General features: G+C 32.7%; 1 protein-coding gene across 1 annotated transcript; it reads right to left on the bottom strand.

The window, feature by feature from the left end:
• Positions 1-11,174: 11,174 nt before the first annotated feature.
• On the bottom strand, positions 11,175-18,108 carry LOC112742011 (homeobox-leucine zipper protein HOX3). The gene is made up of 4 exons (XM_025791222.3): positions 17,700-18,108; positions 16,754-16,929; positions 16,197-16,276; positions 11,175-11,724 (listed from the first exon to the last, which is right to left on the bottom strand). The coding sequence occupies exons 1-4, from the start codon at positions 17,791-17,793 to the stop codon at positions 11,460-11,462; spliced, it is 615 nt and encodes a 204-aa protein (XP_025647007.1). The 5' UTR covers positions 17,794-18,108; the 3' UTR covers positions 11,175-11,459.
• Between the last annotated feature and the right edge of the window lie 7,201 nt (positions 18,109-25,309).

The raw sequence follows: 25,309 nt of genomic DNA, 5'->3' as shown, positions 1-25,309 counted from the left end.
TGTTATGTCGTAAAGTACATTTTAGGCAGAAACAAAGCGAAAATTACGGCATCAAACAAGGTCAGAATTGAAGATAGACCGTGTTATGCATGCAGAATTTCCTTGATGGTTCAAGCGTGAGGTTTGTAGAAATTTAACCTGAACAACTTATTTGTGCCCTAGAATTATAAATTCTGAATTCCAATGTTTTATACGAACAAACTCTAATTTATGGTGCCAGGTTCTAATGGATAGTACTGTACATTCAAAAGAAATGAAATTGCTGGCATGTCTTCCCATGCTTCAGGCAAGACGTTTTGGGGCGTACAACGTCAATGGGTACAAGTTTAGAACTATCACAAAGGAGGACGGGCTGAAAACCCAAAATAGTAGAGTTTATGTCTCATCCAATACAAGAAGTTATGCCAGCATGCGTGACAATAGAGTGGCTGTTGGTAGTGTTCCATATTATGGAAAAATTGTAGACATAATCGAACTGAACTACAGCTGTCATTTCACAGTAGTTTTGTTCAAATGTATTTGGGCTGATACAACTACGAGCAGAGGCATCAAACAAGGCCATCTGGGCCTTACAAGCATTAATTTCACTCGTCAAATTCACACCGGTGATCGAGAAGAGGATGAACCGTACATATTGGCATCAGAAGCTCATCTCGTGTACTATGTACGTGATGAAGTAGATCAAGAATGGAGTATAGTAGTTCATGTAAAACCACGAGACTTGTATGACATGGGAGGAGAGAATGAATAAGTTGAAACTACTTTTTCTCCATAGCCTGGGTTGAACATGTCAGGAGCAGGTGACATCAGTAATTTACAGTTGACAAGGAATGATGATATAGAAGACCCAATAGAAGATGTTTCTGATAACATCGATGATGTGGCATAGTGAAAATATGAAAAACATGTACATCATTTATAGAGTATATGTATGTCTTTAAAGTTTAACAGTGTTTATCATGTACGTAGTTTGTTGGTTACATTACTATCTGTGTTTTCGTATTTGAATTAAGTTTTCATTTCATGTTGATTTTCATGAATACCACCAGTTCCTCATTTCTTCCAACGATTTTTGCTAGCAAAAGTTAGTTTTTAAGGCTTTGTTATTGTCATCATCATTGTTGTTTTTATCAATCTCCAATAAAGGAAATTATGATATCGAGTAAATTATCTTCGATTACAATATTGTTATCATTGACCAATATTGTTAACATAAAATGGTGTTGTAACAGGAGAAATAAAAACGGAGGATTTCTCATCATGCTCTGCAGGCACAACATTCGCTAACGAAATGGCTAGGGCCTCTCCATTTTCTTCATTGGAACATGCAATTACGATTGTCAGAGACATATAGTCCCGTAAGTTGAATGTTAGGTCTTGGTTGGAGGCTATATCAGGATGATGTTGTTCTAATGAATACTTGAAAATAGCGAACGAAGCTACTGTGCAGGTCTATTCATTAGCCATACCATTAAAAACTTGAGTTAAACATTATTTGAATAATAAGTATTTTAAGTTGATATATGGTTACACCATTTAACCAATGATAGTTGTTACGTTCATGCTAAAATTTGTAGGAACTTCATGAATGGGGATCAAGGTACGAGGAGAAATTTAGCTATGTTTTTGTGACATTTGTAGCTGGTAGGACCTCTGAAGACATTGATAAACCACTATTTTATGGTTTATCTTGTACTCAATTGAGTGGTTTTTATCAACTCTTTACCCACTTATTCATACTATTTGCATGTTTTACATTTTCCTTCCTGGTTTTGTGCTATGATTGAAAACATGCTTCTTTGATCTTATATTTGCTTATTATTAATCCTCTCTTATTACCATTAGATGCCTTGATATGTGTGTTAAGTGTTTTCAGAGATTACAGGGCAGGAATGGCTCAGAGGATGGAAAGGAAGCATGCAAAAGTGGAAGGAATACAAGAAGTTGGAGAAACTGCTAAGCTGTCCAGCCTGACCTTTTCGCACTCAAACGACTATAACTTTAGCTACAGAGGTTCAAACGACGCGGTTTCAGTTGTGTTGGAAAGCTAACGTTCGGGGCTTCGATTTGATATATAATTTGCCATAGCTACCCCGAAGTTAGGCGACGCGAACGCATGAATGACGCGTCCGCGTCGCATCTGCGAACCTCAACCCACGCGGCCGCATGGACGACGCCTCCACGTCACTTGCCCGCGACCTAGACGTAATAAAAATCGCAGGGGGCGATTTCTGGGCTTCTTTTGACCCAGTTTTCAGCCCAGAACACACGGATTAGAGGCTATAAAGTGGAGGAATGCATCCATTCATAGGGGAGCTCGCCAATTTAGTTACTTTCCATGATTTAGATTACTTTTGAGAGAGGTTCTGTCCTCTCTCTTAGGATTAGGATTTAGGACTTCTCTTAGTTTTAGGAGTAACTCTCAATCCCAGGTTCTTTATTTTTATTTATTTTCCCAATTTAGTTTATGAACTGTTCCAGATTACTTGAATTAATGTTATTTGAGGTATTTCAGTTATTATTGCTTTCTTTTATTTACATGATTATTGCTTCCCATCTGAAGGCATTTTTATTCCAGTAGATTTACTTTTTCCCTTTTGGTTTTGGTTAAGAAATCAGTAACTCAGGAGTTATCCAATTCAACAATATAATTGATAATTGTTATCTTGCCAATTGAGTTGAACTTCAATAATCCCAATCTTTTCTTAGGAAACAAATAGGATTCGAAGATCAAACCAATTTGTCCCTTGACTTTCCTTTGCTTTAGTAAAGGTCAACTAAGTGGAATTAAGATTCAACTTTCATTATTATTGATAAGGATAACTAAGTCCGGACTTCCAATTTCTTATACCTTGCCAAGAGATTTTATTATTATTATTTTATTTTACTTGTCATATAACATATTCCCTCCTTACTTCCAAAACCCCCAATTTACAATCTTCATAACCAATAATAAGAACATACTCCCCTGTAATTCCTTGAGAAGACGATCCGAGGTTTGAATACTCGGTTATCAATTTCAAAGGAGTTTGTTACTTGTGACAACCAAAACGTTTGTATGAAAGGACTTTTGAAGGTTTAGAAACTATACTTGCAACAAGGATTTATCCGAAAATTTCTAGACCACGCAAAAGTTCTCTCATCAAAATGGCGCCGTTGCCGGGGAATTGCAAACGTGTGCCTTATTATTGGTTATTGTAAATATTTGCTTTTTGATTTGTTTTTATTTTTATTTTTATTTTTATTTTTTTATTTTTTCGTAAATTAAGAGGTTATTGGTTTTTATTTTAAATTTTTTTTATCTTATCTTATCTTATTTCAAAAATCAAATTTCAAAAATTCAATATTTAAATTTCAATTTTCAAAATTTCAATTTTCAAAATTTCAAAATTCAAAATTTCAAAAATTTAAAATTCAAAATTTCAATTTTCAGATTTCAAAATTTAAAATTCAAATTTCAAAATTTAATTTTCAAATTTGAAAATTTAAATAACCTTTTAATTTAAATTTATTTTTTACTTTTGTTTTTAATTTTTATTTACTATCATGAGTTCTCACCCCCATCGCTACGAGTCTGGTTACAATTATGTTGCAGGAAGAAGAAATTACAATGAGAACATGCATCAAGGTTGGAACAATCAAAGATGGGTGGAGCCACAAGGATTTGATCAACCCTCTTGGCAACAACCACCTCGAATGGATTATCAACAACCACCACCATATGCCTATAAACCCTTTCCTCAACATGACTTTGAACCACCACACTCACAAGCCAACTACAACCATTCCCCTCTATATGACCCTAACCCTCAACCACCATACCAACCACCTTATGAGCCATATGAACCATATATAGAACCACCCCAATTCCAACCCAATTACTCACAAGAACCACCACTTCAATATTCACCATCTCCATATCCATCAATCCAAGAGAACTATGATCCTATTTATGAAAGCCGAGTGCATCAAGAGACAAAGGATCGTTTCAAGGAAACAGTGGATCGATTTCATGCAACCATTCGTCAATTGGAGCAAGCGATAAATCAATTAGTTTCCCGACATTTGGACACTCAAGGAACCCCCATGGCTTCATATGGACAATCTAATGAAGAACGTAGCATGAAGGAGATACTAGAAACTCCAGTGAACAGTACGGAACATGACTTTGTACTGGAACAAGTGGAGGAAGCCGGAATTATTGAAGAAGAAGAAGTGGTTGAAGACTTAGGAGATGCAGAACCTCCATGGGAAAGTCCAGTCATAGAACCCCCTTTCAAGACATTTGAAATTGATGCTGAGGAGGGTGTACAACCTCCAAGGCATATCACACTTGAAGACTTGGAAGAGGTTGATCAAGAGATGGAGATTCAAGAAGAAGAAGCACAACCTCCCATGCCCTTGGAAAGCAATGAAGAGGAGATTGAATTGGAAGAAAGCTACCAAGAGGAAGATGTTGAAATTAAAGAAGTTTGCAAAGAGGTGGTAATTATCAGAGAAGAGCACAAGGGAGTGGAGCTTGCAATTTCATTAAAAACACCTCCCCCTAAGTTGCCATAATCCTTCACAACATTCAAGTGGGTAAAATTCATATCCCTTAGCTTTCTAATTCCACTTGAATATGGGCTACTAGAGACGAATGGTCAACTTAGAACTCTTTGTGGCATTAAGAGTAAGAGGAAGATGGTCAGTGGTAAGAACTGTCCTGCAAAGTTCATTATGGTTGGAAGCTTTAAGTTTAAACGCAAAGGTTGGTATAGAGCTCAATTGAATGGGTCTAGGAAGTTATTTGGACGCTTCAGTGAGAATTCTAAAGCTGAATCACCCGGATGGAATCATGATAATCAACTTGAAGACGGGTGCAAAAGCAAGATTTGGGACCCCGGAATTCATTTTGGCAATCAACACTCTTGGGGCCTTGTAACTTGCTTTAACTTACTTGAAGGCTTTCTGCGCCTAGTTTGGGACCCCGGAGGTTACTGGAATCACAAACATTGGTGGAGATTCCTGGATAAGTTCAAGCACAAGCCACCATAACAGGGAGCTCACCAGATGTCCAACTTAAGGACTTTAACTAAAAGTGCTAGGTGGGAGACAACCTACCATGGTATGATCGTTTCTTTTTCAATTTTATTTCATGTTGTTTGTTTTTATTTTATTTTAATTTTCATTAAACCTGGAAGTTTTCATAGCATTCACATTAAGCATTGCATTCTGCATATTGCATTAAAAAAAAAAGCATGCACGCGACGCGGCAGCGTCGCTAACGCGTCCGCGTCACCAGTGCAATGGGAAGAAAAGAAAACGAACAGAAAGTCACGCGAGAGCGTGGCTGGGGGCGTGCCAATGGCACAAATCGTCTCACGCAACCGCGTCATATGGGAATAATAGCCTCCCACGCGACTGCGTGCCCCACGCGGCCGCGTGACCAAGATTTCGACGTCAAAGTGGTGCACACCCGAAAGTTGTGCGAGAGTGGTGCTGGATTGGTGCTGAACACATAATCCTTCCCACGCGGCCGCGTGACCCACGCGACCGCGTCATATTCCTTCAAAGCCCACTCACGCGATCGCATGCCCTATGCGATCGCGTCACTTAAAATTTGTCACTAATATGATTTTGAACAGAGAGTTGTGCGAGCGCGAGGCTGCCCTCGCGCCAGTAGCATAAACTGTGTCACGCGACCGCGTGACCGACACGACCGCGTCAATCCTTATAAGTGCAAGTCACGCGACCGCGTGCCCCACGCGTCCGCGTCGATTGCGCCGCACAGCTTATCCTAATTTGCCAAATATCTTATCTTTTCTTCCCCAATCCTAATTTCTTCCATCTTTTCTTCTTTCTTCTTTCTTTCTTACTTTATCTTTTTAACTTCTCATCTTTTTTCACTTCTATTCTATTTTACCTAATTTATTTACATACTTTCATTCATTACATTTTAATTTTGTGCATATGTTTCTTTTCTTTTCTAAAGTTATTATTTTACCATTGGTGTCACTTGTTCTTATTCAACTGTTATATCTTTTCTGGTATTATCTTGGTGCTTATGACTTGTTTTATTCTGATTAGGTAACATTATTTAAATTAATGCTAATCTTTTATGCTATTTGTACTTCTCCTGCATTGATATGAACTTATCTTATCTTGCATTACCCACATTCTCCCCTCCTTTGTTGCAAATTCTGCACCATTGGTATGCCATGACTTCTATTGTTTTCTCACGTACATGTTGAAGCTTCCATGTAAATGAGACCCTTATCAAATGGCATTAACCCAACCATACTTCATTTATTTTCTTATCTCTATTATTGGGTTACCTTTCTTCCCTTTTTCTTTCAGGATGGCCACTCGGAAGGGAACCGGAAGACGTTTATAAGGGGAGACAAACAAGTCCATCTGCACAATCTTTAGAGAAAAGCATCAGTTGAAACAACCCGTCCAACTGCACATCTCAGCATGCACCGAGGACGGTGCAATCTTTAAGTGTGGAGAGGTCGATACCGATCTCCATGGGTTAGTACTTTCTTGTCTCAACACCAATGTTTAAATTTTCTTTGTAGTTAGTTGTTGCATTTGCATGTTTGTTTGATTTTTGTGCATATTTTACCACTTGGTTGAAGTAATATTTTTTTTTTCAAGAAACCTTTTAGAGCATTTCACTAATTTGAATAAAATTTAATGTTACACTTGTTTGAAGAAATATTATACTGGAACATGGTTTAGAGCTCGAACACACAAAACTTGTGAGATTTTGAGCCTATTTGAATTGGTTGCATTTTATCAACCAAAATTTTGTTTTAGTGTGTATTTTTCTCTCTAAAATTGTGATCTTTGTCTTGCTTAATTTTATATTTCCATGGTTTGATGTATGCATGCACTTATATGATTGAGGCCTTTGTTTCACTGAGCTTACATACCCATATGGCCTTACATTTCATTATCCTTTGCAAACCAATTTGAGCCTATTTTACCCCTTTTTATTCTTTATTTTAGCTCATCACTAACACTAAAGCGGAAAACAATAATGTCCTTAATTTGAATCCTTGGTTAGCTTAGACTAGTGAGAGTGCTCATGAATTAAGTGTGGGAAAAGTGGGTTTGAAAATGTTTGGTTTAAGAATTGGGTGCTATATATTGAAAATGTGAAAGAAATAGGACATGTTCATGCATTCAATAAATTAATCATATGCATTGAGAAAAACAAAAGAAAAAAATAATATATAAATAATAAAGAAAAAAATGAAAAAAAAAAGAGCAAAATAAGTGAAAGGGGACAAAATGCCCCAAAGTAAGTGGTGAAAGCAATGCATATGAGCTGTACTTGAAATTAGAATGCATGAATATATGGAAAACATGGTTAATGGATGGTTAGATATTGTATTATGATTACATGGATTGTTTAAGTTAGGTGGAAAGTTTAAGTTAATTAAGGATTCATATTTTAGTCCACTTGGCCAAATACAATCCTACCTTGACCCTAACCCCATTACAACCCTTAAAAGACCTCTTGATATGTGTATTTGTGCATTAAATTTATGTTGATTGTGAGATGAAGAGCAAGCCTTAGAAAACAAGGTTAGTAGAGAATTGAGAGAATCGAACCTAAAACACTTGAGTGATTAGAGTGATATACACTACTAGTGAGGGTTCGATGCTCGATTCTTTGTTCCCGGCTTTCACGAGCTATTTTCTTCTACAAGTCTATTTGTACTTCATTTTTATGATTTGACTTAGTAAAATCCAGTTCATATTTATTCTTGGAGATTTATTTACTTTTAACCAAGTAGGTAGAAACATTTTTTTGCTTGTAGTTGCATTCATATAGATAGGTTGCATTTCATACATCCTACCATTCCCCTTCATCTTTATAGCTTCTCTTGAGCTTAGCATGAGGACATACTATTGTTTAAGTGTGGGGAGGTTGATAAACCACTATTTTATGGTTTATCTTGTACTTAATTGAGTGGTTTTTATCAACTCTTTACCCACTTATTCATACTATTTGCATGTTTTACATTTTTCTTCCTGGTTTTGTGCTATGATTGAAAACATGCTTCTTTGATCTTATATTTGCTTATTATTAATCCTCTCTTATTACCATTAGATGCCTTGATATGTGTGTTAAGTGTTTTCAGAGATTACAGGGCAGGAATGGCTCAGAGGATGGAAAGGAAGCATGCAAAAGTGGAAGGAATACAAGAAGTTGGAGAAACTGCTAAGCTGTCTAGCCTGACCTCTTCGCACTCAAACGGCTATAACTTTAGCTACAGAGGTCCAAACGACGCGGTTTCAGTTGTGTTGAAAAGCTAACGTTCGGGGTTTCGATTTGATATATAATTTGCCATAGCTTCCCCGAAGTTAGGCGATGCGAACGCGTGAATGACGCGTCCGCGTCGCATCTGCGAACCTCAACCCGCGCGGCCGCATGGACGACGCCTCCGCGTCACTTGCCCGCGACCTGGACGTAACAGAAATCGCAGGGGGCGATTTCTGGGCTACTTTTGACCCAGTTTTCAGCCCAGAACACACGGATTAGAGGCTATAAAGTGGAAGAATGCATCCATTCATAGGGGAGCTCGCCAATTTAGTTACTTTCCATGATTTAGATTAGTTTTGAGAGAGGTTCTCTCCTCTCTCTTAGGATTAGGATTTAGGACTTCTCTTAGTTTTAGGAGTAACTCTCAATCCCAGGTTCTTTATTTTTATTTATTTTTCCAATTTAGTTTATGAACTGTTCCAGATTACTTGAATTAATGTTATTTGAGGTATTTCAGTTATTATTGCTTTCTTTTATTTACATGATTATTGCTTCCCATTTGAAGGCATTTTTATTCCAGTAGATTTACTTTTTGCCTTTTGGTTTTGGTTAAGAAATCAGTAACTCAGGAGTTATCCAATTCAACAGCATAATTGATAATTGTTATCTTGCCAATTGAGTTGAACTTCAATAATCCCAATCTTTTCTTAGGAAATAAATAGGATTCGAAGATCAAACCAATTTGTCCCTTGACTTTCCTTTGCTTAGTAAAGGTCAACTAAGTGGAATTAAGATTCAACTTTCATTATTATTGATAAGGATAACTAAGTCTGGACTTCCAATTTCTTATACCTTGCCAAGAGATTTTATTATTATTATTATTATTTTATTTTACTTGTCATATAACATATTCCCTCCTTACTTCCAAAACCCCCAATTTACAATCTTCATAACCAATAATAAGAACATACTTCCCTGCAATTCCTTGAGAAGACGACCCGAGGTTTGAATACTCGGTTATCAATTTCAAAGGGGTTTGTTACTTGTGACAACCAAAACGTTTGTATGAAAGGACTTTTGAAGGTTTAGAAACTATACTTGCAACGAGGATTTATCCGCAAATTTCTAGACCACGCAAAAGTTCTCTCATCAGACATGCTTGCTGAAATAAAGGTTAGAAATAAATTTCTAGCATAGAAAGTGAATCACAGAGACACAATATGCTTTACAAAAAAAACCATCAACTATACATTTTATTATGGTGCAGATGCGCTTTAATAACTTGCATGGTGTTGAGTTGGAGATTGCTTCAAAAGAGGAATTGAAGTATATAGAACGTGCTATTAGAGAGCTTCTTTCCAAGAAATCTGTCCAAACTACCGACGAAGGAGATGGTAATAGTTAATTTTGTATTTGTTAATTTTGAAAGTCCTCTTTCCATAATTTCGCAATTTTTTACCTTAATAACTAGGTAATGACCTGGAAGTTATCATTATCTGTTAAGTAGATTTATGTTGTTGGTTGCATGTTCATATATTCAGTGTCAATTGAATATTCAGGCGAAATAGTTGCTGACACTCTAGATGGAGCAGACACTGATTCAGAAGACGATTTAGATGCTATCTCCTCCAGTGGATATGACATCTCCAGGAATGTTGAGTCTTGACAAGGTTACAGAAAAAGACAATGAAACTTTAAACACCCAACATAGAGAAGATGACGTACATGCTGCAAAAAGGGATTTTGATCTGAACAAGTTGCCATGGTTTGGAGATGACTTATCAGATCCTTTATTACGTCACGGTAGTGGATTTTGACAGAGTTTTTCTGGCCAGGTCAATACAAAGTTGATGAGAAATTTTGAGTCAATACTTGTTTGTCTACTTTAGTAATTCTTATTTTTATGCTCTATTGAACTTTGTTTTGAGTTTATGAATTCGGATATTTACTTGATTTTTTTGTTACCATTTATGCTTGAATACAAACTCAAAATGCACTGATAGTACAAGAGAAAACCTGATTCGTAAATTTGTTTTTTTTGTTATTGATTTATAATATTTTTTTAATTAATGAATTATTTTTTATGTAACACAAAATTGAAAATTTATTTAATGCATTAAGTTGCAGTATTTGAAACATGTTTTCAGTAAAAAAAAAAATAGCGAGGACTAGAATAGTTTTAACAAGGCAATGTTTAAACAAAAAAAATTTAAGTTAAAATAATATTACAGCGGTTAGTAATTAACCGCTGCAAAACGAGTATTTAAGTAATCACAACTCGACATTTCGCAGCGGTTATAGAAAAAAACTGCTGCAAAATAAGATCATTTGGTAGCCCCTCCAAATCCGTCACAAGAATTGCTGCAAAACGGGTACATTTTGCAGCGATTACAGAAAAACCGCTGTAAAATGAGATCATTTGGTAGTCCCCTCTAAATCCGCCACAAGAATCGCTGGCAGATTCTATTTAGCAGCAGTTGAAAAAAATCGCCACTAAATATCCGCCGCTATCTGCCGGGTTTCTTGTAGTGTACATATTGTATCAGTATTCTCTACGCATTCACAATGCTATAAGCCTATTAGAATAATGTTACATATTCAAAAATTCTAACCAAATTAAATATTAATATTTAAAATGATACTAGCCATAATTAATTTTTATTATATTAGGCCAATTTAATTAGATTTGATTAACAAAAAGATTTAGATGTGTAGTATTATTTACACTATAATATGCCAAAAGTTAATATTCAGCAAAAACACCGTGACCTTTTCCATATTAAAAATAATTTGCGCCCCCTCCCTCTCCATTATTTAAATTCTAGATCTGTTCATGGCTTGAAGTATAGAAAGTGTTATTTTCAGAGTAAATTCGAAATAGAAGTTAATATTTGAGAGAGAAAGAGAGAGAAAGAGGTTAAAATGGAAATTGGAAGCATAAAATATGCATTGAAGATTACAAAGTGAAAACCGCCGAAGATACGACGTAACGTACTGCTATATAAAAAATAAAAAATATATATAATAATAAAAGCGTCCCTCTAACTAGAAGCTCCATTTCTCCAAAAGCGTTAACCCTAGAAATTAAATAAAAGAAGCAGATACAATAACAGCTATAAACATTGTTTTCTAACCTAATCTAATATCTACTCCATCATATCAATTAATAATTTGTTGGTGGTGTTGTGTGTACGGAATCAAATCATGGAGAAGCCGCTGGAGGTTGATGCGATTTAGGGGAAGATAATAATGTGGCAGTTGAGGTGACACGCTGGCAACGGGGACACATGGTTAGGCTTGAAGCTGGGAGTGGCTGGCTTGTGTGAGGAGAGAGCACGGTTGGTGGGCCCACCTTCATGGCTCTCAGCTCTTCCACTTCCCTCTGTAACCTTCGCTTCTGCTCTGTCAACGATCCAAACCACCTCTTCAGGTACTCGCACTCCATCTCCGTCTGCTTCAGCTTGCTCCTGTACGCTCCACAATTTTTCTGTTAAAATAATTCCAATACAACAATCTATATATACATGTGTTTTAGAGTTATGCTCAGTAATCAACAATTTTGCATCTTATTATATATCTCAATTTATTTTTATGAAGGAAGCATAATAATTATTCATGTTGTCTCCTCCTATAAATTTAAGTTTTTTATATGAATGATTTCATGATAATAAAAGTAAATTTGTTAATTTCATGTTAGCTAATCAAATTTCTAGAAACAAACTAGTACAATAATAGGAAAATGGATGAAGAGGACACTTTAAAAAGAAAAAGAAATTGATAAGGAAAAATAAGAAATTTAGTTGTATAAAAAAAAATATATTGTTAATAAAAATGTTCTGGCAGCTAACATTACACGATTAACATTGCAACATTCGAAATTTTTAAAAATAAAAACTTTCGAAATTTAATTAAAAAAATATTTGAAATCTAAAGTTAACAAAAATTCATTTTCAGTAAATTTTATACTAGATTTGTTTGATAATCTACTACAGTATTAGTTGAAATTGAGTATGATATTATTAGTTCTCTATCATTACTCATTTATATTATTTTTGTGTTTTACTTAGAACTGGCATTCATTTCATGTGTTATTAAATGCAGTAGATTAAGACTAAAACTCATTTTTAAAATATGCTTCTTTATGGAAAATCTTATACGTATGGCTCCTTTGCTTGAAGAGTAGTATTATGGTATTTGGTTAGGACTTAGCAATAACATATAATATTGGTCACACACACACACACTATATCATCAGCATTATTCTTCCATGTAGGTTCGATTTTATGCTTACTTCCAACTGTAAAGAACCACCGTACCGTTGTCCCTTTTGTTTTGGGTCACTAATAACAACCGTTGTCTCTAGCTATCTAATGTTATTTAAAGATTTTTAAAGTGAGAATTCGCTGTAGTTAGTTGCAAAATAAGTGTTTTCTTAATGATTCGTATGATATTTTGTTCACGTTAAAGTTACCAGTATAATATCATCAGAATCAAATTATATATGTCATATATGGTAGTGCAGTTTTCTATAGCGTATATTGTTTAAGACGGTAGTTGATGTAGTGAGATATAATTATTCAATATGTTTTTTTTATTCGTTTGAGTATATTATATATATATTGGAGAGTTCTTTGGTGATTTTAGTTTTGGTGACTAAAGGTGACATGACTTTGATTTATAAGTAAAATATTGAAACATGGCAAGAAAATCAAATCTAACACCAAAATGATTCTTTTCTTTCTCTTATAATTTCTTATAATTATTTTTATCAAAATAATTTTAAAAAATAATACTAAAATAATTTTTTTTAATTATATTTATAATTATTATTTTATTATTTTAATTTTTAAAAAAAATTCTTATAATTATTTTTTTATGATGATTTTTATTAAAATAATTTTTTATAATTATTTTTATCATTTTTTTACCAAAATGATTTTTTTATAATTATTTTTTTATAATTTTAAAAAACTAACACCAAAATAATTCTCTCTCTCTTAATTTGTTATGATTATTTTTATCAAAATAATTTTTTATAATTATTTTTATAAAATAATTTCAAAAAATTAACAACAAAATGATTCTCTTTCTTCTAATTTTTTATAATTATTTTTATCAAAATAATTTCTTATGCTTCTCACTCGTCTAATCTTGACGAAGGTTGTAATTTCACAAATTTATCTAAACATTTCCAATCTTATACTCAAAATGAGAAATTATGGAAATAAATTTGTAAAATCATAACCTTCCTTTAAATTGGACAAGTAGGAAGCATAAAAAATTATTTTGATAAAAATAATTATAAAAAATTATGAGAGAGAGAATTATTTTGGTGTTAGTTTTTTTTAAATTATTTTATAAAAATAATAATAAAAATTATTTTGATAAAAATAATCATGAGAAATTATAAAAGAGAGAAAATATTATTTTGGTGTTAGTTTTTCGAAATTACAAAAAAACAATTATAAAAAAAATTATTTTGGTAAATATAATAATAAAAATAATTATAAGAAATTATTTTTTAAAAATAAAATAATTTTGATTTTATTTTAGAAATTATTAAAAATAATAATAATTATAAAAAATTATAAAAGAAAAAAAGAATAATTTTAGTGTTAGATTTGATTTTCTTGTTATGTGTCAATATTTTACTTGTAAGTCAAATTCATGCCACCTTTAGTCACCAAAACTAAAGCCACCAAAAAACTCCCGTGTGTGTGTGTATATATATATATATATATATTTGTTTATTTTTTAAAATAATTTTATGATATTGTTTAAATTTAAAATAAATAATTTTATAATATAATATTAAAATTTTAATATTAAAAATTTGTGTTTAATTTTTGTTGACGTAAAAAAATTTAAAAATTTTAGTATAAAATAACATAAGTTAAAGTTTGTGTTATGGGACATGTTAAACTTTTATAATATGATATTAAAATTTTGATAAATAAAAGTCTAAGATAACTAAAAACAGAATGCATATAGTATAATCCAATATAGGAGCTAGAAGAGATAAATCTCATTTATGTTTATGTGTTTGTTAAATTTAACAAGGGAATGAAAAGAGAAGTGTAGTTCTCTCCTTCTTGACTTAATTAAATTAACAAAAAGTAGGATTTAATTTTATGGATAATGTTAAAAGAGACAAAAAAAATTATCGAAACTTATTTTATTTAATATTTATTATAATAATTAATAAATATTAAATAAAACAAATTTTAACTTTTTTTTATTAATTCTTTTTTATGATAAAATATTTCTGTAATTTTATATTGTTATGCATATAGTTTTCTAGGCTCTAGCAAAGCTAAGGGGACAAAGATGATTATTATGGACGAAATTTTGTTATTGGGAGAAGAGTGGAAAATCCTGTTTGATTGTGTGGATACGTGTCGGTAAATAATGCATGATACTTATTAATTAATTAATTAATTAATAAAGCTAATAATTCATTGTAAAATCAAATGCATTATTATGCATGGTTGGTCCAAAGGAAGAATAGGAGTGGTCAAAGGCGCACTTATTAGAGTGATGATCAGAGTAGCACACGAGGCTAACAAATAGAACTCCACAAATGCGGTGCCATCATTATCAACTTGTCTACTTTAATTTCGACAACAATGATTGTGTTTTTCTTTTCCACATAGCTGAAATTGTGGTTTTAAACACTTTAAGATCCATATGATTATATAATTGTTCATATATTATATATATTTGCACAGCCAGCCATTCTCATGTCAATATGTCATTCTTATGTCTCCCTTACCTAAGATTATATTACTACTGTTATAGAATTATTATTAACCTACGTACCTGTTATTATTATTTCACATGCCAATTTTTCATTAAATTATAAACCATTTTAACCATACATGCATGTTCTATTTACATATGTATATATATTTCATTTATACTAAAAAAATTTAGCTGACACATACTTAAGTAGTATATGTTAATTTTTTTACTATATACTAATATTTTAAAAATTATTTAGTTTAATAAGTATATAATATGTATATTATTAGATATATAATTATTTATTTATATTTTTTTATTAGTTTAAATTTTTTAAAAGAATAATTTCGTAACATAATATCAGAACTTTAATAACTAAAAAGTCTATAGATCAATTTTTGTTAGACAAAAAAAAATTAGTATAAAGTTAATTAAACGGAAAAAATTTTTATACAAAAATTTAAATAAATTTAAAATAATCTCTTGCTTAAAAAACACGTTATAGATATAATTATTTATATATTTTTTTTGTTAATTTAAACTTTTAGAATATGTGATTTGATGATATATATATTAATAACTTAATTTTTGTATGTTTTTATAAAAAAGTAACTAATTGACATTATATATGTGCACACACATTATTCTCACGAGTTTTTTCTCTTTCTTTTTAATATATATTTTGTGTACAATAATATTTTCACACATGTATTCCTTGTTAACTCAATTGGTAGCATATATATGTGCTCCAGTATCGTAATATCAAAATTAAAACATGAAGGCGTGAAAAGCTAATAGTACATATTTTTGTATTTTAACAAATTAAATAGCTCATATAGCATGCTTCCTTATTATATGAACTATATTATTGTTAATTAATGGGTAAATGACCGATCTCAACTACCTTTGTAAGAGATAGTAGCTAGGAAGAATAAAGGGTATGTAGAATTAGATTCAGATTCATAAGCTCTATACGATAATAACTATCATTATATATATTATTCCGTCAACGTTTTTTATATATCTATCTGTATCCGCAAATTTTGGGCAATGCTAAGTGGAATTATTATATTTTGAAGAATCCAGTCATGCCACCCAAATGCAAAAGAAATTAAAATGGCATGCAAAGCCATTATATATAGGTTTTTTTTAGGTATTTGCCACTATATATAGTTATAAAGGAAAAAATTAAACAAACCTGGCCCTACGGTTTTGAAACCAAACCTCCACTTGCCTTGCTCTTAGGTTCAGTTGCATTGCCAATGACTCTTTCTGCTTCTGTACACACAAAAAGTTAAAACCATATCCAAAACTAAGTATTTTTTTTTTTCAAAAAATGTTATTAAATTTAGAGTTTAGTTTTATTAATATATAAAGAATTTTATACAGTTATTTAATAAATCAATATAATTATATTAAGTATACATAAAAATTAATTATTAAATCAAGTATTTATATAAAATATATACTAAAATATAAAATGCACGTTAAATATAAGTTAAATTATATATGAATTAATATAAAAATATATGATGAGTGATTTGATCATTAATTTTTAGTCTATATAATAAATTATATCTTAAAAAATTAGTTACTTTGATGATATACTAATAGACAATTAAATGTATATTTTATACCGGTGATACATAAAAATTAAGTTCTTAAATTATTCCAAAATTTATGTTACCATAAATTTTATGATAAAAGTAAAAGTAGGTACGAATTAAATAGTAGAATTGAAAGGTTAATAATTACAGGGTTTAAAGTGTGGTTTTGTCTGAAGCTTTCTTCAAGGAGACGAGACTGTTCTTTTGTGAGACGAAGTTTCTTGCGTGGAGGTTCTCCATTGCTGCTTTCTTCTTCATCTTCCATGTTTGATGCTATAATCCATTCTTCTTCTGATGGTAATTGGTTTATGTCCAATTCTTTCACTGCATTAATTAATACCAAAGATATATGTATATATACGCACACTGCGTTAATTAATTATTGTACACACTAGAACATTATACGATTATATGATAATACTAGAAAGATAATATCAAAAGTTGTCTTTTATAATATAATATTTATAATTTTATATATATTATATTCGTAATTATATATTTATTATATTTAAAATTGTATAATTATTATAACGATCAATAATGAATACTAAATAACACAATTTTAAATTGTTTTGACTGATTTTTTATTTATTGTCAATCCAAACACTATTGTTATGTATATGTGCTTCCCAATTTAATTAATTTTACCGACTGAAAAGTAAAAATTGTTATATTATCTTATCATCATAACCATGATCTAAGATATTAATCACGAAAAAGAGTGTAAAATATGTTGTTATCATATGATCCAACCATATTATTATGTACATAAAAGTGAAAAAAAAAAATTAAAGTAGAACTTGGCCACCTGGATGGGGTGTACATACTATGATTTTAACTTTTAAATTGAAAAACAAAACTCATAAAGAAAGCCAAGAAATTTAAATACTCTATTTATTTATGAAAGGGGCCAATAGTTAATTTTATTTTGAACGGGAAACAAATTCTAATTATGTAAATGATAGTATATACATATAAATAAAGGAAGTTAGCATGATATAAGCATCGATCAAGAATGAAGATCACTAGAAAGGAAGGAAGAAGATATATAAAGATTAAAGAAGCAAGGAATGAATATGGTGATGCTTGTTTACCAGATGATGATGGAAGTAGAGGTGGTGAAGAAGCAAAGCCTGGCACAGATATGGTCAATTCTAAGCTGGAGGAACTTCCAGGTAAAACCGCCATAGAAGAAGCTATGCTAGACCGTTATGCACCAAGAAGAAGAAGAAGAAGACGACTAATCAATCAAGAAATCTGATGAAGATAAAAAGGTAAAGTGAAGAGGAAGAAGAAGAGGAGGAGGAGGAGACATAGATGAAAAGGAGAGAGAGAATTATGTGTGTTGAAGGAATATATAGAAAGGTCAAATAAAGGGATATAAATTAGTCGTACATGTTTAAACTAAATTAATTAATGAAATAATTTATTAATGAGCTTATAAGAAGGGGCATCGAAGGAAAGGGAGGTCTGAGTGGAAAGGGTTTGTAGGTGGAGGTTTCTGACTGTGGTCTTCTAAGGCAAAGGGTATTTGTGGCTCTAAGATGCTGCCACGTGTAAGGGATAAATTTAAGAGATGAGATCAAACCACCAACCAAGTCGTGTGACAACTCTAGAACAATAAGTGATGTATGATGATATTATCCTTTCTTATTTAATGCCCTCAACATTTTATTTTATAGACTTGGCAACACTACAGGTTTTTTTTTTTTTTTTTTTTTTTTTTTTTGGGGAAGCCACTGTCTCCTTATTGGAAAAAATTATAGTTTTATCAAAAATAATATCTAAATAAAAAAAATTAACCAACATGTACTTTAAGGATAAAAATTGCTCCCTATTTTGAAAACCCAACAAAAATAACAAGAAAAAAAAAAGCATAGAATAGTATAAATGAAAAAAAATGTGTATTGTATTCTTTTTATTGATCAATAATTACCAACGATGTATATATACCGAAAGAAAAATACATAATTTACTAAATTCATATGGCAACTATGAAATTTAGAAAAAAAAATCTTATCCACTACAATAAATTTGGGTTGAGGCAACCCTTCAAAAACGTTGCCTATAATTAGGAAAAGCAATGTCTTTGATCAAAGGCAACACTTTTTGACAAAACACAACGCTTTTTGGGGGTTGGCTATACGGCCGTTACCTTTGGTCTAAGGCAACACTTTTTTGCATCAAAGGGAACCCTTTTCGTGGTAACCTTTAAAAAACGTTGCCTTTTCTACTAAAAAAAACAACTTCATATAAGGGTTGCCTTAGAGAACCCAAACGCAACGCATTAATAAATACTTTATTGCAACACCTTTTATGAGTTGTATTTTCTAATACATAAAGCAACACTTATTTAAATTTTTTTAAGTTACCTTTTATATACCAAAAGCAACACTTATATAAGTTTTTCAGATTGTTTTTTCATATACCAAAAGCAACACTTATATAAATTTATTTGAAGTTATCTTTTTCTAATACCTAAAACAATACCTTATTGAGTTTTAGATTGTTCTTTTTTATATTTAAAGTTTTTTTTTTTTTTTGCTTTTCTTAAATTTATGACATTTGAAGGATATATAACACACTAATAACATTTAAATATTTAAACTCAATTTAATTGATACAGAAAGAGAATAAGCTAATATAGATTGTATATATAGAAAGATGTTTCAAAGTGTCAATTAAATAACTTTCGGACTTGCTCAATTACCAAGTCAAGTAAATAATAAATATAAATAAATAAAATACATATTTTTCTCAAGATTAATCTTGGACATAGTGAATCTTCCCGTATAATTTGACATCGTCGGCTTTGCACTTTTCCAGTTCCACAGTTAACCCAATTTTCTCCTTCAACTATCTTATTTCCTATTAAAAGTTAACGATACATATAGTCAATATTATATCATCTAATATTTAAAATTTGTATGAAATGATGTTGGACATGTAAAAAAAAAAAGAAATAATTCCATAGATTATTAATAATAAGCATACCTCCTCAGATGTCTCACCACTGCCAGCTTCTGAAAGATCCCAGTCAGCAAGAAAGTTGCGTTTGTGATCTTTGGAATTGGAACTATAGCCCTGTACAAAAGTTAATAACAAGTAACTAGATATATTGAAGAAATTAAAGAGAAGAGAATTTCATCATAACTTGTAAATGAATAAAGGTAAAATAAATAAGGAAATGAGAGGGGTTAATTGTCTATATAGAAGAATATACTAATAGTGGTTTTTGTGGTACTTGTTTCAAACCTTTAATATATCATCTTTCAACTTCTGTTGCTCATTAATCATTGCTGTAAGTTTTCTATTACCTTCTGTTCTGCTATTTTCAGTATGGATGTTTTCTCTTCTTTTATGATTTTTCTTTTTTTTTTTCTCTTCTTTTTCTTTTGCAAATTATCTTTTTGTTTTGGAGGGTAAGGGTAGGGGCACAATTGTATGTCCCATTGCAAAATAAACCATTCATACCTTCAACTGTGTCAGCTCTGCTCCATTTATTTTACAGTTTTTAACTTCTTATCAAGCAGAAGAGACTCCATCATGTTCATTTCCTCCACACTTGTAGCCACTTTCCAGTCTTCAGCCTTAATTGAATTATATCCCAGAACCTGCATGTAGCTAACAAAAGGTTAAATAGATAGATCGATAGACAGTACACCCAAAACAGAAAGGCCACCAAAATTCACATTAACAAAATCAGAGAAAAATAATTTTACTTGCAAAATCTTCACTTTCTTACGCAAGTCATCTACCATTTTTTTATTGGCCTTGCTAGAAGCTCTTTCTTCATTGCTTCAAGAGCAGCCTCCTATATTGAGTGGAGCACAATAAAAGCAAGAGCTTAAGGTCGGGAAAAGGAAATAAAATACAGCACATGGCACATAATATAATTAAAGAGAGTACTTTGAGAACAATTATACAGATTTTATTTTTATTTCTATTTTTTTTTTACCAAAAAAATAGGAGAAAAACAAGCTAAAGAAAGAATAGACAAAAATATATCGCAATGAGGCAAACTTTTCAATCTCTCAACGAGTTTGGGAAGTTAAACATCTATTAGTCCTAATTCATGTGTCATGTAACTAAATTTGGAGTTCTGTATAATTGCTGCTGATATTTCAACTAGTAATGCATCTGATGAGCACTAGGTTACTTAAAATAAAAAAAAAAGTGAAACCAAAATCTTTGGGTATTCACAATCACTTATGAGATAACATGAACAAACCTGTATTTAGAAGACTTCAACTTATTGAAAATAACCTTTTCATTGAGCATTGCAGTAAGTTTCTTGACATCATTATATTCTTCTCTTTCATTTGATAAGGTTGTTTCAATATTATGTAGCTCCATGTTCAGTTCCGAGATTTGCTTCTTCTTAGCATTTAAAGAATTTTCAAGCACACTATTTGAGTCTAAATTGTCACTGGAAGATTGCAAATTGGGTAACCTTACCCAGTGAAAGCAAGAACCGCTGTGTGTTCAACAAAGAGAGTAAAATTTACATTATTCTCTATGAACTAGTTAACTCAATCAAAGTGGTCAACAGAACAAACAAACAAAAAACAATAATCGATTCTCTATGAACTAATTAACTCAGTGAATTACGGAAATTAATCATTCTGTAATTTACATTGAAAATGAAGAAATCAAAGGGAAAATACCAGAATCAGCGTGGAGAACCAGAGATTGTGGAATTAGTAACAACCAGCGTCCAGAAGCGCACCTTAGTGGAGAAGCCATGGAGAACTTGAAATTCAACAGAAAATCAATCAAGCCGGTCCAAACAAATTGAAATTCCAGACCCAAGAAACATAATAGCATGCTTAATTACCTATGAACTAAGATGAATGCTGATAAGAGAATCCTAATTTTAATCTAAATTAACCTAATCAGCAAAAACTAGTTTGACTAAATAAAATTACTAAGTAAAAATTAAAATCTAACTAAAATGTAATAAATTAAATCAGAGAACAGCAAAATAGATTTTTCCAAAAACCTGGAAAGTGAAGAACAGAGTAACAAGAAGGCAAGGGTGAGGAGGTTGCAGCTGAGGGGGTGGTCGCGGTGTTGCGTCAAAGCTCGCCAGCGAAACAGAGGTTGCTATGGTTCTGTATCTCTGGTTCGTGAAGAGGAGGATGCGAGAAAAGAGAAGAAGAGGAAGAAGGAGAAGAGAAGGGAGAAGGGTTTCTCGCCGGTGGTGGTTCGGCGCAGAAAGAGGAGCGCACCGCGCCATCGCTGTGGAGAAACCTGCGTGGAGAAGAGCACCATGCAGTCGCTGTGGAGGAGAGCACCACGCCATCGCCATGGAGGAGAGCACCGTGTGTCGAGCTGCTGTCACCGTTGGCCTCGTCGATTATTGGAGCTGACAGTGGAGAAAGGAGAAAGGGTTCATGCATGGTGGGTTACTGGCTACGTTGTTCGTCCGTGGAAGGCTTAGCTTGGTCATGTTAGGGCACAGGGTATTTTCTCTGTTTAGATGATGAGCTGATGAACAAATTTATTTGTTCCTTTTGTTTTTTAAGTTATTTAATAGGAAAAATAATTGGTGGGAATATGATTACAAATTCTTTATTTAATTTTTAACTATAAATAATTTTAGGCAATTTTTATAAAGGTTATAAATTTAATGTTTTTGACAACTCTTATAAAATGTTATAATTTTATTTAAAAATGTTGTTTTAAAATTTTATATTGCAACATTTTGTAAATGTTGTTTTAGAGATCAAAGGCAACTATTTTTATTAGTGGTAAAAAATTTTGTTATCTTTGTCCTACTCAAAGGTAACTCGTAAAAAATATTGTCTTTGTCTATCTAAGACAACTTTTGTTAAATGTTGCTTCGAATAAGGGTTACCTTAGACTAAAAATGTTGTAGTGATCCTAACAGAAAAGGTGAGTCACACATTTTAGAATAAAAGAAAAAAAGTATGAGCAAAAGAAATAATAGAAAAGTAAAGAATTGTTTATTATGAATGTTAAATTTGAGCCTGAATTTCTTTTGTGTTGTTATGTTGGGCTGATGGAGGTTGGTTTAATATGTCCCGCAAGCTGGAGGATGGTATACGTTAAGAATTTCCAACTTATCAGGCTTAGTTGAAAGTGGCTTGATAAAAATATCTGCAAGTTGACCAGAGGAAGGGACTGGCAGCAACTTCATTATCCTAGCCTGTGCCTTTTGGCGCATCAAATAACAATCAACTTCCAAACGCTTGGTATGCTCATGAAAAATTGGATTGACAGCTATATGAAGAGCACTCTAACAGGATATCTATCACAAGAAAAATAATGGAAACCCAGCAAATTCAATATCCATAAGAGTTCACAGGTGGTATTAGCAAGAGTACAGTACTCAGCTTCTGTTGATGAATGTACAACAGTGACCTGTTTCTTTGTTTTTCAGGAAATAAGGGACTCTCCTAGAAAAAAAAAGCAGTAGCCAGTCAAAGATGGATGTGTATCCGGATATCCGGCCCAATTAGAATCGCTAAAACCAGAAATCTAAAAGGATGAACTCTTGGGAAAGAAAAGCCCTTTTTCTGGGCTGTTCTTGAGATATCAAAGAACACACAAGGCTTCCTTATAGTGGTTCTGAGTTGGAGTGGCAATGAACTGACTCAATTTTTGGGTAGCGTAAGTAATATCTGGCCGAGTGATGGTTAAACAGAAGAGTCGGCCAACCAACCGTCGATAAATAAAAGGATCTTGTAGCAGGGAACTATCATTTTGTAAAAACTTAGCAATACTGTCTATTAGAACCCTAGTAGGCTTGGCTCCTAAAAGACCACAATCAGATAACAAGTCTAAACAGTATTTATGCTGGGATAAGGAAATTCCTGAATTGGAATAAGTAACTTCAATACCCAAAAAATACTTCAAAGTCCCCAAATCCTTAATTTTAAAATGATCAATGAGAATTTTTTTTATTGCTGCCATTTCAGAAACTGAATTACTAGTAAGTACAATATCGTCAACATAAATTAACAAGATACAAAATTTGCTGCCTTTAACTTTAATAAACAAGCTATAATAAAAAAATGGTTTGTTGATATCCACAAGAAATAAGTAGAACAGAGAGCTTCTCATACCACATACGACTTGATTGTCATATACCATACAGAGACTTGAAAAGTTGGCGGCATTGATTGGACCGACCAGAGAGACCAGGAGGAAGTTCCATATATAAACTTCAGACAAATCACTGTGCAAAAAGGTATTGCTCATGTCTAGCTGTTGTATAGGCTATCGTCGAATGGAAGCTAGAGCAAGAACAATTCGGATAGTTGCAGGTTTGACAATAGGGGAGAATGTTTCTAAAAAATTCACACCCTCTGTCTGAGTGAAACCCTTGACAACTAAACGGGCTTTGTAACGTTTGATTGATCGATCTGGCCAGTGTTTAATTTTGCATACTGGTGCACGGAATTGTGATCACACTTTTCACAACTCCGGTACAACTAACCAGCAAGTGCACTGGGTCGTCCAAGTAATAAAACCTTACGCGAGTAAGGGTCGATCCCATAGAGATTGCCGGCTTGAAGCAAGCTATGGTCATCTTGTAAATCTTAGTCAGGCGGATTCAATTGGTTATGAGTTTTGATAATTGAAAGATAAATAAAACGTAAATTAAAATAAAGATACTTATGTAATTCATTGGTGGGAATTTCAGATAAGCGTTTGGAGATGCTTTGTTGCTTTTGAACCTCTGATTTCCTATTGTCTTCATCCAATCATGCGTGCTCCCTTCCATGGCAAGCTGTATGTTGGTGGATCACCGTTGTCAATGGCTACCATCCGTCCTCTCAGTGAAAATGGTCCAAGTACGGTTTCTGTACGGCTAATTAACTGTCGGATCTCTCATCTCGGATGAAAAATACCAGGCATAGCTACCGCACGGCTAATCATTTGTCGGTTCTCACTTGTGTCAGAATAGGATCTCTGTATCCTTTTGCACACTGTCACTGCGCCCAACATTCGTGAGTTTGAAGCTCGTCACAGTCATTCCGTCCCAGATCCTACTCGAAATACCACAGACAAGGTTTAGACTTATCGGATCTCAGGAATGCTGCCAATTGGTTCTAGCCTCTACCACAAAGGTTCTAATCTCACGGATTCGAATGCTCTGTTGTCAGGAGAGGCAAGTCAAATCCGTGGATCATAGACCCAAGAGATTATACTCTGGATGTCGTCTAATGACTACGTTGAACATCATGTAGACCGCTTGTGGTTGTCAGGCACACAGATCTTGGCTAAGCGAGTAACGAAGATAGTGGGTGATTGTTACGGGTCACCCCTTCATTCTGACTTAACTGAATTAAGTACGAGGGTATATCTTGGAGAATAAGTAAGCATGAATTGAAAGAGAAACAATAGTACTTGCATTAATTGATTAATTCATGAAGAACAGCAGAGCTCCGCACCTTAATCTATGAGGTGTAGAAACTCCACCGTTGGAAAATACATAAGAGAAAATAGCCTAGGCATGGCCGTGAGGCCAGCCAAGCATGAAGTTGATAAAATATGAAAAAAGTTCGAATACAATAGGAAAGACTAATATTTATACTAAACTAGTTACTAAGGATTACAGAAATTGAGTAACTAAGTGTAGAGAGTGCAGAAATCCACTTTCGGGGCCCACTTGGTGTGCGCTTGGGCTGAGCTTTGAGCTTTACACGTGCATAGGCCTTTTCTGGAGTTAAAT

Source organism: Arachis hypogaea, chromosome 14, assembly GCF_003086295.3.
Source record: "Arachis hypogaea cultivar Tifrunner chromosome 14, arahy.Tifrunner.gnm2.J5K5, whole genome shotgun sequence".
Taxonomy (NCBI): Eukaryota; Viridiplantae; Streptophyta; class Magnoliopsida; order Fabales; family Fabaceae; genus Arachis; species Arachis hypogaea.
The sequence above is the reverse complement of the archived record's forward strand: the minus strand, read 5'-3'. Positions and strand labels throughout refer to the sequence as shown.